Source organism: Myxocyprinus asiaticus, chromosome 11 (assembly GCF_019703515.2).
Source record: "Myxocyprinus asiaticus isolate MX2 ecotype Aquarium Trade chromosome 11, UBuf_Myxa_2, whole genome shotgun sequence".
Taxonomy (NCBI): domain Eukaryota; kingdom Metazoa; phylum Chordata; class Actinopteri; order Cypriniformes; family Catostomidae; genus Myxocyprinus; species Myxocyprinus asiaticus.
Window position 1 is genome coordinate 3810589 of NC_059354.1, and position 24850 is coordinate 3835438.

General features: G+C 38.1%; 1 protein-coding gene across 4 annotated transcripts in view; it reads left to right on the forward strand.

Annotated features, from left to right (window-relative positions):
- Positions 1-24850, forward strand: part of LOC127448350 (N-chimaerin) — a 106308-nt gene that overhangs the window by 17629 nt on the left and 63829 nt on the right. For all 4 annotated transcript variants that reach the window (XM_051710809.1, XM_051710806.1, XM_051710808.1 and 1 more), the window contains exons 4-5: positions 20104-20135; positions 20466-20579. In XM_051710809.1, the coding sequence (XP_051566769.1) occupies positions 20476-20579 (104 nt within the window). In that variant the 5' untranslated portion in view covers positions 20104-20135; positions 20466-20475. The remainder of the gene's footprint in view (positions 1-20103; positions 20136-20465; positions 20580-24850) is intronic.

Below are 24850 nucleotides of genomic sequence, written 5' to 3' on the forward strand. Positions count from 1 at the left end.
CAGGTATGCAGTGGTTAGTACCTACCAAAAGTGGTCCAAGAAAGGACAACCGGTGAACCAGTGACAGGGTCATGGGCACCCAAGGCTCGTAGATATGCGTGGGGAGAGAAGGATAGCACATCTGGTCCGATCCCACAGAAGAGCTACTGTAGCAAAAATTGCTGAAAAACTTAATGCTGGCCATGATAGAAAGGTGCCAGAACACACAGTGCATTGCAGCTTGCTATGTAGCCGCAGACCGGTCAGAGTGCCCATGCTGTCCACCACCGAAAGTGCCTACAATGGGCACGTGAGCAACAGAACTGGACCATGGAGCAATGGAAGAAGGTGGCCTGGTCTGATGAATCCCGTTTTCTTTTAGATCATGTGGACTGCCGGGTGTGTGTGCGTCGTTTACCTGGGGAAGAGATGGCAGCAGGATGCAACATGGGAAGAAGGTAGGCTGATGGAGGCAGTGTGATGCTCTGGGCAATGTTCTGCTGGGAAACCTTGGGTCCTGGCATTCATGTGGATGTTACTTTGACACATACCACCTACTTAAAGATAGTTGCAGACCACGTACACCCCTTCATGGCAACGGTATTCCCTGATGGCAGTGGCCTCATTCAGCAGGATAATGCACCCTGCCACACTGCAAAAATTGTTCAGGAATGGTTTGAGGAACATGACAAAGAGCTGATGGTGTTGAGTTGGCCTTCGAATTCCCCAGATCTCTATCCGATTGAGCATCTATGGGATGTGCTGGACGAACAAGTCCGATCCATGGAGGCCTCACCTCACAACTTACAGGACTTAAAGGATCTACTACTAAAGTCTTGGTGCCAGATAACACAGGACACCTTCAGAGGTCTTGTGGAGTCCATGCCTTGATCGGTCAGAGCTGTTTTGGCGGTACGAGGGGGACCTACACGATATTAGGCAGGTGGTTTTAATGTTGTGGCTGATCGGTGTATTATGGCTGTCAATTGATTTTTTTTTTTTTTTTAATCAAATTAATTACATGATATGCTGATTAATGAATCATATTAAGTGAATCAAATAACAATAATTTAATATATGATTCAATTATATAATTATATACGTATATATTACACTCTGCAATGTACAAATGTCTCCAGTAAGACGACAAAACATTTGAATATGGGTCAGTGGAAGATTTGGTTTTCTGAGCCATCAAGTGCCCCCTGGAGGATGAAAGCTGTGTCTCATAGGAAACAGTTATTAGCTAGTAACATTTGCCATCCAATTGCAGATCAGGATTGACTGCTCTTAAGCAGTATACTTTAGTTTATAAAAAGAGTCTAAAGCCAGGAAGAGCAAGTAAAGAGGAAAGATCTTTCCTAATAAACCTTCCCTTGAGGTTGTCCACTGGTTGAGTTTTGCCGACTCAATTCCTGTGCTGTTCTATGACAGTCATTTAGTTCAAATAGTTTGTGGATATTTTTCTGCATAGTAAATATTTTAAGATCAGCCATAATAGTATTTAGGTCACCCATCTTCACTGAATTACAAATGTGCCTCTTAATTGCAAGATGATCTAGGCTTCTTTTCAAGTAATCTCTAGAGGTGAGATGCAATATAAATACAGTAGCACGCAGCAACTGCAAGCAGTACAGATCCCCCCCAGCCACCCTAGCACTGCTCGATTAGTCAGGGAGATAGAGGCTGTAATTAAGGAGCAAGATAATGCTTTTGAATTATTCATCTGTATCATGATAATCATGTGTATATGGAGAAGACACAAGACACAGCCTCTGGTCCATCTCTGTTTAGAGATGGGGCAAAAATCACCCCCTCTGGGGCAAAACATTTAAACTCATTGCCCTGTCCTTTCTCAGTCTGCAGGTTTATACTTCTTTACACATGAATACTGTATTAATTATGAAGGTTTTTGGTCATAATAAACTTAAATTTTTGCAGTTATTTGATATTAATCATGTGAAATTGGAAGTAGAGAAAGGGCTTATTCACAAGTTTCCCTATCATTATTCTGTAAAAAGGAATGTACCTACTATCGAAGCACTTTAAGCTTGATGTACCACCTTGATATTTTAGTGAATCTGTGTCAGTAGGGGGCAATCAGCACAACTCCAGCTGTACAGGCAACACGTTTCATCCAACCAATGAGAGCTGTCTGCACAACCTTACACAAATGACACGCTCTTGCGCTCATAGACAGCTGGACCAGTCACAACATAATGCAGGGCTTTTGATATGTGTTTTTCAAAATTTCAAACTATGTTTAACTTGACACAATGTCCTTAAAACACAGCTCTTATGACTCTAGATGCTGAAAACTAGTGAGACATGATGCAACCAAAGTGAGACGCTCCAAAAGTGTCTGTCTGACACATGAGTACATAGACCAACAATTTAAAATAATGCCGATGGAATTAGGCTAATGATCGGGTTATGTTCAATGATATGGAAAAAACAAAACAATATTTTGACATGTAAAGACACTTTTGGTATTGTCTAAATTCGGGATGGATCGACCGTTCCTCGTCTTAAATCTGTGATCAGTGATCATGCCTGGGTTCAGGTACTACCACCCCTGGATTTGCGAGTTCGAATCCAGGGCGTGCTGAGTGACTCCAGCCAGGTCTCCTAAGCAACCAAATTGGCCCGGTTGCTAGGGAGGGTAGAGTCACATGGGGTAACCTCCTCGTGGTCGCTATAATGTGGTTCTCGCTCACGGTGGGGCACGTGGTGAGCTGTGCGTGGATGCCGCGGAGAATAGCATGAAGCCTCCACATGCGTTATGTCTCCACGGTAACGCGCTCAGTAAGCCACGTGATAAGATGTGCGGATTGACGGTTTCAGACACGGAGGCAACTGAGATTCGTCCTCCGCCACCCGGATTGAGGCGAGTCACTACACGACCATGAGGACTTAGAGCACATTGGGAATTGGGCATTCCAAATTGGGGAGAAAAAGGGAAGGAAAAAAAATATAAATATCTAAAAATCCTTTAAAAAAGATGCATTCACCTGAGATATCATATAAGATATTTAGACTTGCTTTTAGAGAATAGATCTTGAATAGAAGTATATATTGTCTTTACTACACTCGCAGAAGTATAAACAGTCTCAGTACCAGTGTTTATCTCAGCAAACTAAATACTAACAAAACAATATTTTACTGTGTTTTATAGTTTTTATGGTCAACATAAACAACAAAATGGCTACCTACATGTTGGTTAAACCCAAAGATTTTGATTTGGTGGACAAAAAATGTTTTCAAATATGAATCATATTTTAAAACAATTGTTTCACTGTTTATTAAAAAAAATATATATACACTATATGGCCAAAAGTTTGTGGACACCCCCTTCTAATTAACGAATTTGGTTACTCCATTAAATCCAGTAAAGAAAAATCTTAATGTTTCTTTATGTAATGGCTTGGGCTTTGTGTGCTTCCAAATTTGTGGCAACTGTTTGGGGATAGCCCTTTTCTGTTCCAGCATGACAATGCCCCTGTGAACAAAATGAGGTCCATAAAGAAATGATTTACTGTGTCTGGCATGGAAGAAATTGACTGACCTGCACAAAGCTCAGACCTGAACCCCACTGATCACTTTTGGGGTGAACTGGAACAGCAACTGTAAGTCAGGCCTCATCGACCAACATCAGTTCCTGACCTCACTGATAGCCTTGTGTCTGAATGAGAGCAAATCCCTGCAGCCATGTTACTACATACAGTATCGTGGAAAGCCTTTCCAAAAGAGTGGAAGCTGTTATTACAGCAAAGGGGGAAATGTCTGCACTAGTCATGCCAACATTTTTTTTTTTTTTCAGGAATTTCAGATTTTAAAGAGATTTTTTTTTCTGTCTCTGGTATTAATAATCGGCTAAGAGCTAATGATTAATCGTTGCAATAATCACTCAAATAATCGTTCCGATTAGTCGATTATCAAAAATAATCATTAGTTGCAGCCCTAATTCTAAGCATTCGTGAATTTACACTTTCAGACCTGCTGTAATTCAGATGAACATGCTAGTTTGTTTTAAAATTGTGTACTACATGTGTATGAAGATTAAGGTGGCCATTTTCAAGAGTCATTTTGGTAGTAATTATACAGTAGTGATGACGGTAATGACTCACTGTACGGTTAGAGACAGAGAAAACAAATATATTGCAACTGAGTATACGTGTTGTAATGTGAGTCATGACAGTCAGGCAGTGGGCCCCATTTTAAGAGTGCTAGCATTAAGGGCAGCGCTATGCTTTTAAGTCATAAGGGCAAAGTCAGTGGGCCATGAAGTTTTGGTATTTTCGTCCAAGCATGCACTAAGTCTAGGCGCAAGTGGGTTTAATTTTTGTTTATGAATATTTCCCATATTTCATGTGGGTTTATGAAATTGCATGGGCAAAGAGCAAATGGGCTGGATCAAGTGCAATTTAATTCTGAGGTTCTTCTCCAGTTATTGAACCATCTGCATCCTATTATATAGTCCATTCTCTCAAACACCAGTGATATAAACAAAGACTGCACATTCATAAGGGGTCAGCAGTGTAAATTGACTATACGCAGTGATTGGCACAAATACTTGAAAATCTGTTGTTTAAATCAAAATAAAATACCAAATACTGTGTGGAAAAAATGTATCAAAATAAAATACAGTATTTTGTATCTTGAAAATACACAAAATACATGTAAAATTGGCTATTTAATGAAGTATAACTATTAGGCTGAAATCTATCTGGACTTATTCTGAATGCAAAAAAAAAAAAAAAATACATTTTGATGTACAACTGCTTAGAAACTTTTGTTTTTATTTCACCTACCTCTTCAATCAATGAAAGACAATTATATATACACTGGCGGCCAAAAGTTTGGAATAATGTACAGATTTTGCTTTTTCGGAAGGAAATTGGTACTTTAATTCACCAAAGTGGCATTCAACTGATCACAAAGTATAGTCAGGACATTACTGATGTAAAAAACAGCACCATCACTATTTTTGATAAAATCTAGACAGACCCCATTTCCAGCAGCCATCACTCCAACACCTTATCCTTGAGTAATCATGCTAAATTGATCATTTGGTACTAGAAAATCACTTGCCATTATATCAAACACAGTTGAAAGCTATTTGGTTTGTTAAATGAAGCTTAACGTTGTCTTTGTGTTTGTTTTTGAGTTGCCACAGTATGCAATAGACTGGCATGTCTTAAGGTCAATATTAGGTCAAAAATGGCAACAAAAAAAAAAGAAACAGCTTTTTCTAGAAACTCGTCAGTCAATCATTGTTTTTTTGTCTTTTTTTTTCTCCCCAATTTGGAATGCCCAATTCCCAATGTGCTCTAAGTCCTCGTGGTGGCATAGTGACTCGCCTCAATCCGGGTGGCAGAGGACGAATCTCAGTTGCCTCCGCCTGAGACCGTCAATCCGCACATCTTATCACGTGGCTTGTTGAGCGCATTACCTAGGCTTCACGCTGTTCTCCGCGGCATCCACGCACAACTCACCACGCACCCCACTGAGAGCGAACCACATTATAGAGACCATGAGGAGGTTACCCCATGTTACTCTACCTGGAGTCACTCAGCACACCCTAGATTCGAACTCACGACTCCAGGTGTGGTAGTCAGCTTCTTTACTCGCTGAGCTACCCAGGCCCCCAGTCAATCATTGTTTTGAGGAATGAATGATATACAATACTTGAAATTGCCAAAAAACTGAAGATTTCATACAAAGGTGTACACTACAGTCTTCAAAGACAAAGAACAACTGGCTCTAACAAGGACAGAAAGAGATGTGGAAGGCCAGATGTACAACTAAACAAGAGGATAAGTACATCAGAGTCTCTAGTTTGAGAAATAGATGCCTCACATGTCCTCAGCTGACAGCTTCATTGAATTCTACCCATCTGGCACCAACAATCATGCCATGCTCCAAATCACTAAGATCACATTTTTTTCCCCATTCTGATGGTTGATGTGAAAATTAACTAAAGCTCCCGACATGTATCTGCATGATTTAATGCACTGCTGCCACACGATTGGCTGATTAGATTATCGCATGGATGATTGTTGTTGCCAGATGGGCTGGTTTGAGTATTTCTGTAACTGCTGATCTCCTGGGATTTTTACGCACAACAGTCTCTAGAATTTACTCCGAATGGTGCCAAAAACAAAAAACATCCAGTGAGTGGCAGTTCTGCGGACAGAAACACCTTGTTGATTAGAGAGGTCAACAGAGAATGGCCAGACTGGTTCAAACTGACAAAGTCTACAGTAACTCAGATAACCGCTCTGTACAATTGTGGTGAGAAGAATATCATGTTTGAATGCTATTCTGAGATGCAGGTTGGTGCTGTTTTGGTGGCACGAGGGGGAACTACACAATATTAGGCAGGTGGTTTTAATGTTGTGACTGATCGGTGTATATATATATATAAATTGGGACTGTCAGTGGATTACATATTTGTTTGTTTGGTTTTTTCAGACAAGAGAGTTAAGATATTGATTTATATATGATTATTGGTCTTAAAATAATTTTGAATTAAAATAAGCTATTGGTATCAACCAAATCAGAAGCCATTCTGTATAGATGCCAAACAGTATGTACAGTCTTTGTGATGGTCTCAGCATGCTTTAAGCATGTTATGTTCTCACTGAATGATAAAGAACATCTCCCTGATATAAACTCCTGTGCCCTAGTGACTGAAGACGCAGACACGTGTGTCTGTGGAGGGAATTTTAATAGGATGTTGATCTGCTGATGGAGGCATGGTGTCTCCTGCTGTTAGTACAATTCAGCAGGTATTTTACACACAAACGCACCCCTCCGCCCTGCCTCAGCTGACTGGACGTCTGCTCAATTAGTGGTGGATTAACATTAAACAGATGCACCCTGCTCCTCAAGGGCTTCTTAAGCATTCATTCTGGACCGTGCTGTTGCTTGAAGCTGCTGGCCAATTATCTGCTCCTGTAAAGCACAGCACTCCTGTGCAGGGAGGAGAGATTTAACCCTGAATAATCACCTACACACGGCTCCCAAATTTGACATGTTCTGAATAATAAAAAGAAATATTGTAAATAACTGGTAGTGTAACTCAATGAAATACATATATGTGATAACATAAAAACACATGATCTGGAATCATACTGTATGCCGGTGTGAAAGACTAATATCTTCTTTCAATATCGGCTGCTGACACTCTAAATTAGCAGGACAACTCGTGATGTCAGAGTTTCATTAACACGTATATGCGCAAACTTTTCCATTCGTAAGTGAATAAGAACCTCAGTCTGCCCTGTATATGTAAGTGTTGAGGAAATGAGGCAATAGCAGATGCTGTTGTTTTGTCTTTGGTCCGTCCTGTGTCCAAACTGTTCAGGGCTTTTGTAATTAAATTGTTATGCGTTGCTGTGAGCGTCATCTTAATCCTTATTAAGGGTTTGTACATCTTAAATAGAGATGCAGGATTTAACAATGACCATATTGCTAATAGCTAATATTAATGTTTTATTATTATTATTATTACACCAACAATACAGGGGCTTCTTTTTAAATTAAGTGGATTTTCTCCTGTTCCAGTTCTGAAAATAAATATATTTTAGATGTTTCTTCAACATCCAGCATGTTTAGCAAAGTGGATTTCTAGAAAGTAAAGTCTTAATAAAACAAAAATTCAAACTCACTATGTCTGTCAGTGTATGTACATGCATCACAGGAGATTTATGTCATTTCTTCTCTGAAAGTCATGATAATTCCCACCACAGTGTGATTTCCAGCACATCTCAAATTCTGTTGTGTTTAATAGAATTCTGTGCTGGAACGGTGATGGAAATATATATATATATATATATATATATATATATATATATATATATATATATATATATATATATATTATTTTTTTATATATAAAGAAAAAAAAATAGCAGACTTGAAATGACTTATTTGTTTTGCTAATGCTAATTTCATAGTGAACATTTTATGTATCCTAAATACACAAAATTAAATAATATTTCCACATTTTTACGTAATTTGTCAAAATTACAGGTCGATTGAAAATTATTCCCAATAAAAATATTCTGCTCACAAGTGATATTTCCCTTGATTTTTCTTTGGTTTCTTCAAACAGCACTTGTCGCATATTTTATCTCATGCATGCACTTCAGCAACACTTTTGTTCACTTTGATAACAAGTACACTAACTTAAAAAACTTTAGTGGGGGGAAAACAGTTTGGTATGATGGAAATAACAGATGTAATTTCTGAAATATGTATAGAAATAATTTTTGCATAATAAATGTTTGTTTAATTCATTATTTGTTTATATTATCATAGTTTTAAACAAGTAATATTTTGTATTTTTATAATGGATTTTCATAGTTTAATATTGAAAGACTGGGTCTGGGACAAAGCTAAAACTGTAAAATCTAAGCATTTGAAAAGTAGAAAAAATAATTTATGAAGGCCTGGTTAAAAGTTTCAGTGTCAGTTTAAATGTGATCTTCATGTAATAAAAAGGATAAAAATCAACCCCTGGGACATGAAAATGCCCGAAGCTTAAGAAACAGCCTTTTATTGAGAAATGTAACATGCTACATGAATATTTTTAAGGAATAGTTCACCCAAAAATGAAAATTCTCTCATTATTCACTTACCCTGATGCCATCCCAGATGTTTATGACTGTCTTTCTTCAGCAGAACACAAATGAAGATCTGTAGAAGAAGACAGAGCTCTGTCAGATCCTTATAATGCAACTACACAGGTGCCAGAATTTTATCCGTCCAAAAGTCACATTTAGGCAGCATAAAAGTAATCCACACGACTCCAGTCAATCAGTGAATGTCTTCTGAAGCAAATCGGTATGTTTCTGTAAAAAATAAATCGATAATTAAAACGTTTTTAACTTTAAATCGACGCGTCCATCCAGGGCTCTGATGCTGTTTGAAGTGGCCGAACCCCCGTGTACTTGCATTATAAGGATCTGACAGAGCTCTATCTTCTTCTAAAGATCTTCATTTGTGTTCTGCTGAAGAAAGACTGTCATACACATCTGCGATGGCATCAGGGTAAGTGAATAATGAGAGAATTTTCATTTTTGTGTGAACTATTCCTTTAATGATTCAGAACCATATTATATATCAATGTAGCATGGTATTACCATCTGAAACAACCACAATACTTTTTTGTAAGGGTTTGAAATCTGATTACATTTAAATCAATATTTTTATCAACTAGAATAAATAGTTTAAAAATCTTGTCACCATTGGCGACAGTCGGGTTGTGTGCGTTCATGTGTGGTTTCGTCAGATATCATCTTGTGAGTTATTAAATACATCTTTAGAGTGCCAGTGTGTCTCGCGCCACTTTTCACCCATTCTGTTTCTGATGAGCTCGCTGCACCGCACGAAACAACAAATCCAGCGCGAGAGAGTCGTGACCAAATGACTCTTTTGAACCAGGTTTTTTTCATGAATCACCCAAAAACAACTGAGGGTTTGAACTCAGGAGCTCAGGTTAGCAGTTTGAATCAGATTCACGTTCTCAGCATATCAGTGAGCGTCAGTGAGCTCACAACTGGGAGCGCAGACATTTCAAAATAAGAGTCACGTGTATTTCGGGCTTCTTTATAATTAAAAGTTCCATACTGTGAACCACTTTTTTTTGTTCTGGTAATTATTGATTGGGATTGGAGTAGCACAATAAACTGCATCTGGGATTTCATTCAGTTTGCACTCTTGTAGTTTCTGTGTCTGGGCCATCTGGTAACAGTAAAAGACTAAGGCAATATTTAAAAACAATTTAAATATTTACACTGGCGGCCAAAAGTTTGGAATAATGTACAAATTTTGCTCTTATAGAAATAAATTCATACTTTTATTCACAAAAGTGGCATTCAACTGATCACAATGAATAGTCAGGACATTAATAACGTGAAAAATTACGATTAAAATGTGAAAAAAACTTAACTTCAAAGACTTCTCATCAAAAAATCATCCACATGCAGCAATGACAGATTGCAGATCCTTGACATTCTAGCTGTCAGTTTGTCCAGATACTCAGGTGACATTTCACCCCACACTTCCTGTCTTGTCGGGCACTTCTCACGCACCTTACAGTCTAGCTGATCCCACAAAAGCTCAATGGGTTTAAGATCCAGAACACTCTTTTCCAATTATCTGTTGTCCAATGTCTGTGTTTCTTTGCCCACTCTAACCTTTTCTTTTTGTTTTTCTGTTTCAAAAGTGACTTTTTCTTTGCAATTCTTCCCATAAGGTCTGAACCTCTGAGTCTTCTCTTTACTGTTGTACATGAAACTGGTGTTGAGCGGGTAGAATTCAATGAAGCTGTCAGCTGAGGACATGTGAGGCGTCTATTTCTCAAACTAGAGACTCTGATGTACTTATCCTCTTGTTTAGTTGAACATCTGGCCTTCCACATCGCTTTCTGTCCTTGTTAGAGCCAGTTGTCCTTTGTCTTTGAAGACTGTAGTGTACACCTTTGTATGAAATCTTCAGTTTTTTGGGAATTTCAAGCATTATATAGACTTCATTCCTCAAAACAATGATTGACTGATGAGTTTCTAGAGAAAGCTGTTTCTTTTTTGCCATTTTTTACCTAATATTGACCTTAAGACATGCCAGTCTATTGCATACTGTGGCAACTCAAAAACAAACACAAAGACAACGTTAAGCTTCATTTAACGAACCAAATAGCTTTCAACTGTGTTTGATATAATGGCAAGTGATTTTCTAGTACCAAATGATCAATTTATCATGATTACTCAAGGATAAGGTGTTGGAGTGATGGCTGCTGGAAATGGGGTCTGTCTAGATTTGATCAAAAATGACTTTTTTCAAATAGTGATGGTGCTGTTTTTTACATCAATAATGTCCTGACTATACTTTGTGACCAGCTGAATGCCACTTTGGTGAATTAAAGTACCAATTTCCTTCTGAAACAGCTAAATCTGTACATCATTCCAAAATTTTGGCCACCAGTGTGTGTATGTATGTATAAATTAAATCTAAAACGAGCAATTCTGTGATTTGCCGACTAAAAACAGCCATTTGGCTCATTTTTTCAGTCTGGAGCCCTGTTTTGTAGTACCACAATACTAAAATATATTTTGAGTAACACAAGAATACTTATCTTTTGTTTGCCAAATTTTTATATTGGTGTGTCTTGCTAAATAGATTCACATATGACTGTATTGTACTGCTCTTTACCACCTTAAACCTGCTTTGAGTCAGTTCTGTTTTTCTGCTCTCAGTTTACACTCTCCTGTTATATGAAGCTCTGTGAGACTGAAGTAGGGCTGGGTATCACCAACCAACTTGTGATACAATACATACAGTATGTCGTGATTCAGTATATCTCGGTACATGACATTGAAACTGTGCCAAATGCATGAGAGAGACCCAGCATGAAAAGAGACGAGTGAATTGTGCATTCAGTTTCAATCTCTGTCGCACCACATTAAAGTGGTTCTGAATTGCACTGCGAAACAATGATCTCAAAGTTTGTGCTTCTTTAGACGTCCTGCTTCTTCAGGAGCGTTTAAAGGCAGAAATGTGAAGCTTAAATTTTATAAAAGCACTTACATTAATTTTCTGTTTAAAGTCATGTATTATTTGAGCTGTAAAGTTGTAAAGTACAGGGTTTACAGTGTTACATCATCATGACAATAAAGTGATGAAAATGGCTATATCTTTACACAGATGAGGTTAGTAAGTGATTTTTTCACACTAAAATCATGTTTATACACATATTGTTTATATCTTGTGGCTATACTTTTGAAACAGTGAGTATTTTAACATTTACAGATTGACCCCATTCACTTCCATTGTAAGTGCCTCACTGTAACACAGATTTTTATAGGCTATAGTTTCATTGGATAATATTTTTTTTTCCCCACCCTCATGGCCTTGGTTACATCAGCAGAAAAGCAAAGTTTCTGTGGTTTTCAGAGTTATTTTGTTGAAAGAATAAAAATAAAACATAAAATTATGTGCACAATAAGACCAAAGATGTTTATTAATAAATTAAATAGGGTCAATTTAGGTTGTATGTTGTCTTTAAAATGAAAAAGGCAAGTGTGTTGAGAGGAAAAAATGGGGTGAAGCAAGGTATATTTTTGGGAAACATAATAAAACAATTGACCCTTTACTAAGCTCCACCCCTTGGTTACGGTCACTCACTCTGACAAGCTTTGCAGAACTCCCCATTGATATAAATGAGAGATTGCCATGAAGGATGCAGTTTTTTGCCAAAATATTCTCATAAACGGAATGGATAATATTGTTATGTGGGCTGGACATTTTTTTGTTAAAGAAATGGTTAAATTGCACAGTAGTTTGATTGAAAACTATGCAGAATGTGAAACAGAATCGAGGCAAATGATCATCACAGTCACTTGAAAAGAGAAAAGTGTCATTTAATAGCGATTACACATCTAAATATAGCTGCGAGCAGCAATTAACGAGGTTCAAGTGGTTTAAGGCTTTTAAGCACGTGCATAAAAAGGTATTATGTTTTATTTAGCTAGCATGTAACCACCTAGATCATAGATGGAATAGACCATTTACAACCAATACAGGCAATTTACTAAGGAAATACATGTTTTTTTTAAGCTTTTTAAAGCTCATAGCGCCACCTATGGTCCAATCTCCATAAAAGTCTGCATGCTTGTTTAGAATCACATGTCGCATGTGCTCAGCTAATTTTGTGAAGTTCTGAGTTTTTGTTTAGGAATTATGGGCTTATTTGTACACTTGACCACGCCCATTTTCTAAATGACACTGTTATAGCTACCAAAGGGTAAAGGGTGTCCGATTTGTTTCAAATTTCTCACAGACCTCTAAGAACAGGAGTCGAACAGGCCCACCGAGTTTTGTGCCGATCGTCCTCCGTTAACCTTGTCTAATAGGTGCTCAAATTTCATTGGCCGATGGCGGCCAGCTTTTTTGAGATACGGCAATGTCCTCATAGACAGTCATGGCACCTTGGACAAAGACACCGCATGCCGATTTTCAACTCAATCAGACTAACGGTTGCGTAGTTAGAGCTGTTTCCATGTTTTTTCCAGCGCCACCAAGTGGCCAAACTCCGCGTTTTTTTACCGTGACCTCAGATTGAGCTCATACACGTGTACCGAGTTTGTTGAAAATATCTAATTTCGTTTGGGTGTTCTAGCCATTTTCTAAAGTTTTGGAACCCCTTGGTGACCGTGAGTTGAAATTTCAACTTTTTTTTTATAATTATTGATAATCAGACTCCAGAGTATATTTCTGCACTGGTTTGGTTCCGATTGGGTGAAAAACCTAGGACTAGTTCGCAAAAGTAGGTTTTGAACATTATCTGAAATAAGTACCGAACGGTTTGACAGACACCAATGCTTCTTGAGGCAAAGTTGTTTAGAATGAGAAGAGCTATCAGGTGATATATATTACTTGTGTTTTTTCACAACACTGCATTATATACAACCATTAACATCTACAAAAATCATGATAGCACCACCTAGTGGCTGATTTTTTTAAAACTTTGCACAACCCTCTCAGACCAAGAGTCAAATAGGTCCACCAAGTTTCGTTCCGATCGGTCATTGTTAACCTTGTGTAATAGCTGCTGAAATTTGATTGGCCGATGGCGGCCATGTTTTTCAACATACGTGAATGTCCATATAGACAATGATGGCAGCTGAGACAAAGACAATGTATGCAAATTTTGAAGACAATAGGATTAACAGTTTCATAGTTAATGCCAATTTCATGTTTTTTTGGTATTATAGCGCCACCATGTGGCAAAACTGCACCAACTTTTCTGGGCGACCAAAGATTGACCTCTTACATAAGCATGCCAAGTTTGGTGAAGATATCTCACTTCCTTCAAGAGTTATAGCCATTTACGTAAAATTGGCCACTCCTACTTCCGATGTTTTCGCATACCGTAGCTAGCTCGAGTCGAAAGTTCAAAATTTTTTTGATAACTTTTGATATTGAGACTCCATAGAATCGTTTGTCACTGGTTTGGTCCTGATCGGATGAAAAACCTAGGACTAGTTCGCAAAAGTAGGTTTTATGAAAAATCCAAGATGGCGGAAATGAAATTGGAGATATCCGTTTTGTTTGGTTTGAGCCAAGGATTCAAACCAAATGGTATAAAGCACTTGAGTCTACAACAAACAGTCTAGAAGTTATGAGCAGTTTTGCGTTTTTGATCGCTGTAGCGCCCCCCCATTGACCAATTTGGCCGAGTCCATGTTTCTGAGTAGTGAGCAATACTACTACCATCTGACCAAGTTTCAAGTCTCTAGGCCTTATGGTTTGCTCTGCCTGATCAGTTTTATGGCGGAATAATAATAATAATAGTAATAATAATAATAAAAATCTTAACAATTACAATAGGGTTTCAGCTCTAAGCGCTTGAACCCCTAATAACATTAGTGTAAGTGAACAGAGCTGTTTATAACACATTCACCATGATGCTGTGAACTCCTGTTTACTATCACATTTACTAAGACCAGAATCAATACATACATTAATTAATGTTAAGATATTTGCTTTAATTTACCTTGGAGCAAATGTAGGTGTCCTTGCTGATGTTCATTCGGGAATGAGGGCTGACACAGTTAAATCCTGCTCTTCTTGAGATTTATTTAAGGATTTAAAAACAAAAACAAAAAAAAAACTGCATGTATCATCTTTAGGTACCTCATGTCACAATTACAAATGACCCGGCAACATCGTGTTTTCCATATTTTGGATCATTTTGATAAAATTCTGCTTAAAACTACTCAAACACACATTAATCCCGTAGACTCATTGTAAAAAGGCAAGTGCGTATTCATTGTGACTGGGTCATTGCTGATATTAGAATTTCAGGACAGCTGATGGAGAAACCCAGACAGAAATCAGATGCTTTCATCCTTCATAAGGCAAATAGTGCACACTCAGCAGTCCACACACACACACACACACACACACACATCCTGTAATTGTTCAGCTTTGGCTTTCAGTGATTGATTGGCTCTATAGTGTATCTGATTCCCCTCATTAGCTAGTTTTATTACCCTGTTGGTCATTTCACCTCCAACACACACACACGTAAACCTCAGCCTCACTTTAAAAAATGCTTTGCTGCTTGTATTCTCATCAGGAAGTGATATGCTACTCCTTCCATCCCACATCCCATTTACCCAGAAACACTACTCTTTCACTGACTGACACTTCTCATTGTCTGGATTGATTGATTGTCTCATTCAGTTGTAAAACTCAATTTGCTGGTTCATTCCTCCTGGAATATTCCGGGTTCAACACAAGTTAAGCTCAATCGACATCATTTGTGGTATAATGTTGATTACCACAAAAATGTATTTCAACTCATTCCTGCTTTTCTTAAAAAAAGAAAAAGCACAAATCTGGGTTTCAGTGAGACACTTACAATGGAAGTCAATGGGGTCAATCTGTAAATGTTAAAATATTCACTGTTTCAAAAGAATAAACACAAGACATAAACAATATGCATGTAAACATGATTTTAGTGTGATGAAATCACTTACTAACCTTTTCTGTGTAAAGTTATTGCCATGACGACGTAACATCGTAAACACTTAAACCCTGAAACGACTGTAAAAACAAGATCAAAGAATACATGAGTTTTAACAGAAGAATTCATGTAAGTGCTTGTATAAAATTATAAGCTTCACATTTCTGTTTAAACCCTCCAAAAATTGACTCCATTCACTTCCATCATGTGTCAAAATTATTATAATTTTTTTTGTGGTGCTTTCAATTGAGCTTAATTTATATTGATCCCAAAATATATTCCTTTAATAATAATCTGACTCTGGTGTGGGACCTTTTGTTCGTCTCTTATGTCATTGTTGAATTGTACAAATATACTTTAACCAGAATCCCCTATTGTCAAGTCATTTTTATTTGTATAGTGCTTTTCACAACACACATCGTTTCAAAGCAGCTTTACAGAAGATCAGGCATTAACAGAAAATGAAACTGTAATATCTATAATGTCTTAGAGTCGTCATTGTGTAGTTTGATTAAATACGATTGTGAATTGTGTTTAAAAATAAGTAATTAAATAATAATTGTATTTATAACTCCAGTGAGCAAGCTGAAGGCGACTGTGGCAAGGAACACAAAACTCCATAAGATGTTGTTTAATGGAGAAAAATAACCTTGGGAGAAACCAGACTCAATGTGGGGGCCAGTTCTCCTCAGGCTAACAGCATGAATATAATGCCAATATTACTTATTTATGTGCAGAGCAAGTCATGGTTTAAAATTATGAAACTAAGTATTAAGGGCCAGTGTTTAAACAAAGATTTTGTATGAACTGTAAGATTAATGACTAATGTCTTTGAAGTCCATCCTGGATTAACTGCAGAAGTTCACATAGATGCAATTGTCCTTGTTAGTTGGCTGATGAAGGGTTTTGTTGGCAATTAATTGATAGTCTATGTATTCCATTTCAAGAGTGTAGTCTATCATTAGACCGAGGTGATGCAGGCAGAGATCAGTTAGGTGCATCGCAGTTCAACTGGCCGGTAATTTCAGTGAAGTCTATCTTAAGTCCAAGGTTCAGGCAATGGCATATGAAGTATCCCATGAATTCATCCTCTGAAGTCCATCGTAATAGACTGAAGTGATGTTTGGCTGGCACCGGCTGCTATTAGTCATCAGCACACAGCGACACATAGCAGTGGAGTCCAACACCAAGCAGGAATGGAGCTGGATCCAGCCAGTTCTGGTGACCTCAAGATAGGAGTCCCGAGGTTGAGACAGAGTTATACTGTAGATCACGATCAATGTTTCTGGTTCTGGCAGACCTAACTAAAGCAGCCTTATTATGAGTTGAAGGATAAATTAGGTGTATGCCTGGCTAAATAGATGAGTCTTTAGTCTAGACTTAAAATCAGTGAGTGTGTCTGCATCTCGAACAGTGTTAGGGAGACTATTTCATAGTTTAGGATCCAAATATGAAAAGGATCTACCTCCTTTTGTGGATTTTGATATTCTAGGAACTATTAACAGGCCAGATTTTTGCGAATGTAATGAACGTGATGGAATATAACGTAATAGAAGGTCACTTAATTACTGTGGAGCTAGACCGTTCAAAGCTTTGTATGTAGTTAACGGAATTTTAAAATTAATATGAAATTGAACAGGTAGCCAATGTAACGATGATATAATGGGACTAATATGATCATATTTCTTGGTTCTCTTCAGCACTCTGGTTGCTGCATTTTGAACTAATTGAAGTTTATTTATTGATCTTGCTGGACATGCTCCCAGTAATGCATTACAGTAATCTTGTACAATAATTGTGTCCACATACACACACCATTGTGCTTCTGCCCTGCATTTGTGTTTCCTGTAATAGATTTATGTGGGATAGAGAGAGAGAGAGATGGGGGAAGGGAGGATGTATTGTGAATGCAGAGCTGCTAGATGCTCCATAAATGAGTGAATGCCTTTTTAATCTGCATCAGGTCTCTGTTCATCTCTCTCTCTCTCTCTCTCTCTCTCTCTCTCTCTCTCTCTCAGTTTCAATTTTAAAGTACTTTATTAGCATGATTGTGTTTACATACATTATTGCCAAAGCATTAATACACAAAACAGATAATGACAAGACAAATAATAATAATAAACAGTAACAAATAAAACAAATAGAATTAAAATAAGGTGCCAGGTAATGAATAAAATAAAATAAACATTATACATTATAAAATAAAATAAGCATTTAACAAGACATTATGAACATTAAACAATACTCTTTCTCTCTCAATACTAAATCTCTCTCTCTCTTTCTCTCTCTCTCTCTCTCTCTCTCTCTCTCTCTCTCTCTCTCTGTAAGCTCAAGGTTAATCAGTAGGGAGGTGTTGCGGGGTTTGTTATGATACTAGATTGCAGCGCTCTGTTGTTTTTTTGCTTCTGTTGTTGGAACACGGGTTAAATGTCACCAACGAACCTTTGCAAAAAATATAAGCTTGTTTTTCTTTTTTTTCCTTTTATTAATTTGTTTGATGGTCTTTACAGATTGTTATTAATGTCAATATCGCATTATAGAGTCCTTTGGTTGTGTAAAACTGAGCTTTATGCTGCATGTATTCAAACACCTCCAATGAAAACCTGTTGTAAGCTTGCTTTTACTTACCCTTATCAAGCAGTGTATCCTGAATTGTATCATAGGAATGAAAATAAAAATAAAAAAACAAATATATTGATTAAAACACAAATACAACATAAATGGTTAGTGCTTAAATAATTTTTTAGTCCACGTCTGTTAGCATTGAGGTTATCTACATAATGGCGTGTTCCTAAACGTTGTGTTTACCGTTTGCAGATGCACGTTTTTCCAGTAAGATTCTCAAGAATGAGAATGCCGCCTGCTCTGACTAGCAATAGCAGTAGCAAATCATACTTCGTGGCTGTGATGTAAACTAAAGGCTAATGGCTGTTTAAAAATAAAAAAGGAACAATCCCTTCAGATGTGTCCCATCCCAACTTCATGTTTCATCATTTACTCCCCCTCATGCCATCCCAGATGTATGACTTTCTTGCTTCTGCTGAACACAAATGAAGATTTTTAGAAGAATATTTCAGCTCTGTTGGTCCATACAATGCAAGTGAATGGTGACCAGAACTTTGAAGGTCCAAAAAGCACATAAAGGCAGAATAAAAATAATCTATAAAACTTCAGTGGTTTAATCCATGACGATAGATGTGGGTGAGAAACAGATAAAAATTTTAGTCACTTTTTCCACTTTCACTTTCACATCTGCTGAAGAAAGTCATACACATCTGGGATGGCAGGAGTGTAATTAATGAGAGAATTTTCATTTTTGGGTGAACTATCCCTGTAACATTGGAAAGAAAACTGCTTCCATAAAACCATTCCATGGGGTCTTTAATGACTTGATTAATGCAGATTAATTAACAAAATTTAGAATAATGTTACTTCACAGTGTCAGTAGACTAGGGTTGGGAACCAAGAACCAGTTCTAATTCAGAATAGGTAATTCCATTTTGTAAGAAAAATACCAGAAACTAATTAATTAACGGTTCTCCAATGTCCATTCTTCAGCCCAACACCGTACTAAAATCCTCGTAACAGTGTTTAATGCAGCGCAATTCAGTGGCACTGAATCAGCAACGCAAAACTTACAGCGTGACCAACGTGGTTCAATGCCCGAATGAATAACTCTAATGAGCCAGTTCATTTGAATCAGCAGCGCAAAACATACAGCAAAAACTGTGTAGTCTGATTCCTGAACAAATTACTCTTATTAGCCGGTTCATTTCAGTCAGCAGTGTAAAACATACAGCGTGACCAGTGTACTCCGAATCCTGAACAAATGACTCTGATCTGTTGGAATAGTCTGTCTGGTCTGTTCTTTTGAATCTACAGTGGGAAACATACTGCGTGACTACTAGTATAATTGGGTTCCCCAAAGACTGACTTTAATGAGCCAGTTCATTCGAACCTATAGCACAAAACAAACAGCGTGACCAGTGTAATCTGATTCCCGAACAAATGACTGTTATGAGTTGGTTAATTTCAGTCAGCAGTGCGAAACATACAGCACAACCAGTGTAGTCCGAATCCCAAACAAATGACTCATGAGTTGGTTCTTTAGTCGGAGACATACTGCATGACTTATATAATGAGGTTCCCCAACAAATGACTCTTATGAGCCGGTTCATTTGAATCAGCAGTGCGAAAAAATACAGCGCGACCAGTATAATCTGATTCCCGAACGAATGACTCTTATTAGCTGCTGCTTCTTAGTGAATGAAAAACTTACTGAGCCTTATCTTACTGAACTTACTGAAGTAATTCATTTTGTCATTGCCAACACGAAATGAACCAAGTTACTGTGTAATGTGTTCTTAAGGCTCCTTTGTAATTACTGGATGGCTGTTGATATGGTTCTCTAGTTAAACATGCACATTGTGAGTTTTATTGTAATTATTGGCCTGTTTTAATCAGTGGCCCTATAGAACACACTGTCCCTAAATGGACTTCACATTAATATGCTGATGTTCTCAAAATGTATGTTACAAATTAAGGACACCTTGAGATTGATAATAAATGTTTTTCTCTTGTCTCTGCAGGTGGAGAATCGGCCCAAATACTACGGACGAGAGTGAGTTCATAACCAGATTCAAAAATCCAATGCTGATGCTGTGGGTGAAGCATAGACTGAATCCCGATTTGTTTGAATTTATGCTTTTTGTGCTAATATTGCCCACAAACTGTTGCTCTGTGCAAAGGGATTGGTTTGCGACAGTTATCAAGACATTACAGTACATCCCAATGCTGGTGTATACTGGCTTATTTCATACATTAAAGTACACCAGCGCAGCACAGCGCAGTACAGACTTTTCATACTAGAAGTATGCAAACTAGGATTCAGCCCAGTTGTGGTGGTATTAATATTATTTCAAATGCTGTATTTTTCTGGTTCCCTGTGAAGGTATCATGGGATGATCTCCAGAGAGGAAGCAGATCAACTGCTCAGTGTGGCTGAAGGGAGTTATCTCATCAGAGAGAGCCAGAGACAACCGGGCACATACACCTTAGCCTTACGGTACATAAACACTCACCTTTGACCTTTTTTAATTCAACTTCACTCTCCATTCACAGCCAAATTACAGAGCTTTCTTTCTCTCTCTCTCTGTGCTTTGCCCTTTATCCTTCATGACTTAAGTCTTACATTAAGTTAAACTGTGACCCTGCATCTCTGACACAGATCTTCACTCTTTTTTAAGTCTAGTACTTATGTCTAGTAGTCAACTTAACCCTTTGGGGTCTGAGGGTGTTTTGGGCCCTGGAGACGTTTTGACATGCCTTGACATTTGTGCTTTTTTCAGTTGCTTAAAAACATATTAATGGCTAAAGTCTGATAACACTGTATTCAGCACAAACTGGGCTACAATAATATGTGAGCAACATGTATGCACATGTTTGTATTTTTGAGAAAATAACGTTTATGCATGGTTTTTGAAAAAACAAAAATTTTAAGTCACTGAAATAAGGCCATATAACACATACTAAACATTTATTCACAAGACTTTTGAGAACTTGATCTTGTAGCCTAGCGTTTTTGCTACAAAATGATGTGAAAACCATCCTGATCACTCATTCACTCAATCAAAAGTCATTTAACTTTTGTAAGACACTTTTAGTGTTAGAAAGGCCATATGCAAGGAGGTGTAAATGATCATGAATATTGATGTGATTCACACCTGAGGAGACAAAGACCCCTCCCCTGAGAGAGAATGAATGTGAGGAGACTTAATGATTGAATGTATTGTTTGTAGCTTATTCACAAAATCAAGTTTAAGTTAAAAGAAGTAATCTGACTATACATTTTCTTTACATAAAGACTTAAAAACTTTAGACCTACACTACCATTTAAGAGTTTTAGTTTTTAAATATTTTAAAATATTTTAAAAGAAGTCTCTTCTGCTCACCAAGGCTGCATTTACTTGATCCAAAAACAGTGATATTCTGAAATATTTTTACTATTTAAAATAACTTTTCTATTTGAATATCTTGTAAAATGCAATTTATTCCTGTGATCAAAGCTGAATTTTCAGCATCATTACTGCAGTCTTCAGTGTCACATGATCCTTCAGAAATCATTCTAATATACTGATTTACTGCTCAAGAAACATTTATTATTATCAATGTTGAAAACAGTTGTGTACAATTGTTTTTCAGGATTCTTTGATGAATGGATTTACACATGAAACAACACAATGAGCAGTGGTACAAAAGACAAGAGACATTCAGGGCAAAAGTGCATACAGGGACAGTGCAAGATGAAAGAAAAATAATTAAAGTGTCCAGTGTACATAGGGAGAGACGAGAGTATTACCGAAGGTGGATGGTTTGTACGAGCCCACTCATCCACCTATGCGTAGCCTACTCGCTCACATAGTATTGCACATAAGCATTGTAAACTTTGAAGTGAACAGTTCACAGCACACAGATTTGAGAATACAGTTACATGTCTTTGTGCCATTTTTGAAAACAGTTTCTGTTCAACTGAACACACAAGTGAACATCACATGCCTGGCATTTCCAAGGTGTTACCTGCCTTTTACCGTGCTGTACTCTGCTGTATAAGCAGAATGGATGGTAGAACAGACAGATACTTCTCGTGTGTCCATCCACTTCACAAATACAAGAGGTCCATCCCGAATTCACCTGATGGATTCCCTGGCAGATTTTTTTTGTGAGTGAATTCATTGCATCCCGAACTGTTTTCCATGATAGAGTGGACTGCCTGTTGCTTGCCTGAATGTTTGTCTTGGCCCTCTTTGCAACAGGTGTCTGATCACTATTATTCTTATAGCTGTAAAACAAACAAACAAACAACTGTAAGCATGTGTATTACACAAAGAACTATATTATCACTAATTATATAAACAAAATTAAACTAACATCTGTAAAATAGTGGGTAAATGTGTAACTACTCTTTCTGATTTTCGATTGGGGTGCTGCGTGCCTTCCTAGTGCGAATGGCAGGTGAAGGCGAGAGTGATGCAGCCACATTCCTAAAAAAAAGTTGAAAACTATTATTACATATATATTCCAAAGTATAATACCAGTAGCCTATATGCATAAATGACGGAAAATGAATGGGTATAGACGCGTGCTGTATATGTCTGTCAGTGGTCCATTACCGGAGATAGCACACCGCAAACATTTACTGATTCGCGCACTTCATCGACCGGGCATATTTACAGCACATTTTACACATTTACACCCAAACAGATATTCACGAGCACAAGTTTCGTTGATGATAATACTAGTTAAAATATAATCTAAACATTTATATTACTTTTATATCATATTGCATATCATATTTATATCATACAGCATACAACTAAATACCTGCTTTAGCCGAAACAACATTTAAATGTAACTAAAACTTGCCTATTAGGACATATTTCAAATTTCAATACTTTGAATACTGGCTGGCAAGTCTGGAAATAGTCCAGCTAGTAAAATATGTACATGTTTATATAAAATAGCATGTCAATTAATGTAAGTAAAGACTTACTCTTCCGAAATTGTATCCTCAGCTGGATCAAGTCGCTCTTCAAAATGTAACATTCATCATCGGATTCCCGCTTTTCTTTTGAGGAAAATGTGAACTCTTCATCACTATCCAGGACCAAAGTAGACCCTTTATAGTCTCTAATGATGTCTTACATTTATCTGTATGCCCAAAAATGACAGAGTATTTTAAGTTGTTTCCGCTGTTATGCGGAAAAAATCCAGCAGGACGCGCCGGTGTGTCCATCGACCCCAAAGGGTTAAACACACACACACACACACACACACACACACAGAGCGGCCGCATGTTTGTGTCTCTCTCTCTCTCTCTCTCGAACTGGCACCTCCGGCTCATCTGTATCCCCCTCCCGGCTGATTAGAACAATTCAGGGCCGGGCGTGCATCCTCACGGCCTGACCACGCCCTCCTCCTTGTCACACTCCTCCACCACACGACTCAGGCCAGGGAAGCCTTCCTGGAGGGGAGGTGTTGGCCTTCTGGCCGTCCTTCTGCCGGAAGTTCTTCCCCGCCTCTCTGAAGCCCTGGGAGAGACAAGGGGAAGGAGAGGGGAGATGGAACGAGCGAGGGGGAGAGAGGAGAGAGAGAGAGAGAGAGAGAAAAACTTGCTCGCCAGTCCCTGTATACGCCATCGCCTGGTCCTCAGCCACTCCTCCACCCTCTGGCGGATGACAGCCGCTCCTCCCCTGGCAGACGGCAGTGAGTCCTCTGACTCCTGGCGGACGGAACGGCTCCTCCCCTTCCTGGTGGACGGCAGTGGTTCCTCCGACTCCCGGCGGCCGGCAGCGACTCCTCCCTCCCCTTGTGGGGGACACTAACCCTAAACTAAGCAAAAAAAATAAAAAAATTCCGGGTTCAATACAAGTTAAGCTCAGTCGACAGCATTTGTGGCATAATGTTGATTACCACAAAAACTCTTCCCTTGTTTATTTACAATGGATGTGAATGGGGTCAGTCTGTAAATGTTAAAATACACACTATTTCAAAAGTTTAGCCACAAGATGTAAACATTATACATGTTAAAATGATTTTAGTTTGATAAAATCACTTGCTAAAATGTTGTTGCCATGATGACGAAACAGCAGTAGACCCTGTAATCTGATAAACACGTAATGCAGGTAAATCTCTGATGTTATCACACTAGAATCATGTTAACGCATATTATTTACGTCTTGTGGTTATACTTTTGAAAAAGTGAGTATTTTAACGTTACAGATTGGCCCCCATTCATTTCCATTGTAAGTGCCTCACTAGCTGGGTTTCCTTCTAAATGTTTCACATTTTTTAAGTGCATTTCTAACGACTATGTCATGGACATTATCTTGAGGTAGTCAACTTGTTATGGTGGAGCAGGTGGATGACTTGCTTGCTTCTGAGAGTTATTTGCAGGATTGGAGCAATTTTACCTCGTTTTATTAAATGCTGCCAGGAGACGCTGCAGAAAAAGTGTAATATCTCATATAATTAGGGCTGAAATGGCTGCGATGCCCACACGTGGCCAGCCTCCGCATACCTGTGAGGTCCCACACTCAAAACTGGTCTGGCGGACACCCTTTAACAACCAGCTTTAGGTTAAACACTTCTGAATGTCAAAAGCTGCATTAGAAGAATTGTATGCCAAGCTCTGTCCTTTTGTTGGGTCAGTAACATCAAGATATCGCACACTCATAACACATGCACGAATGGTCAAAACATGTCATTGTTTTGTGAATAAACTGTTTCCATCACCTTAATGCGCATTTTACCTCATGCAAATCTCTAGAAAATCCACCA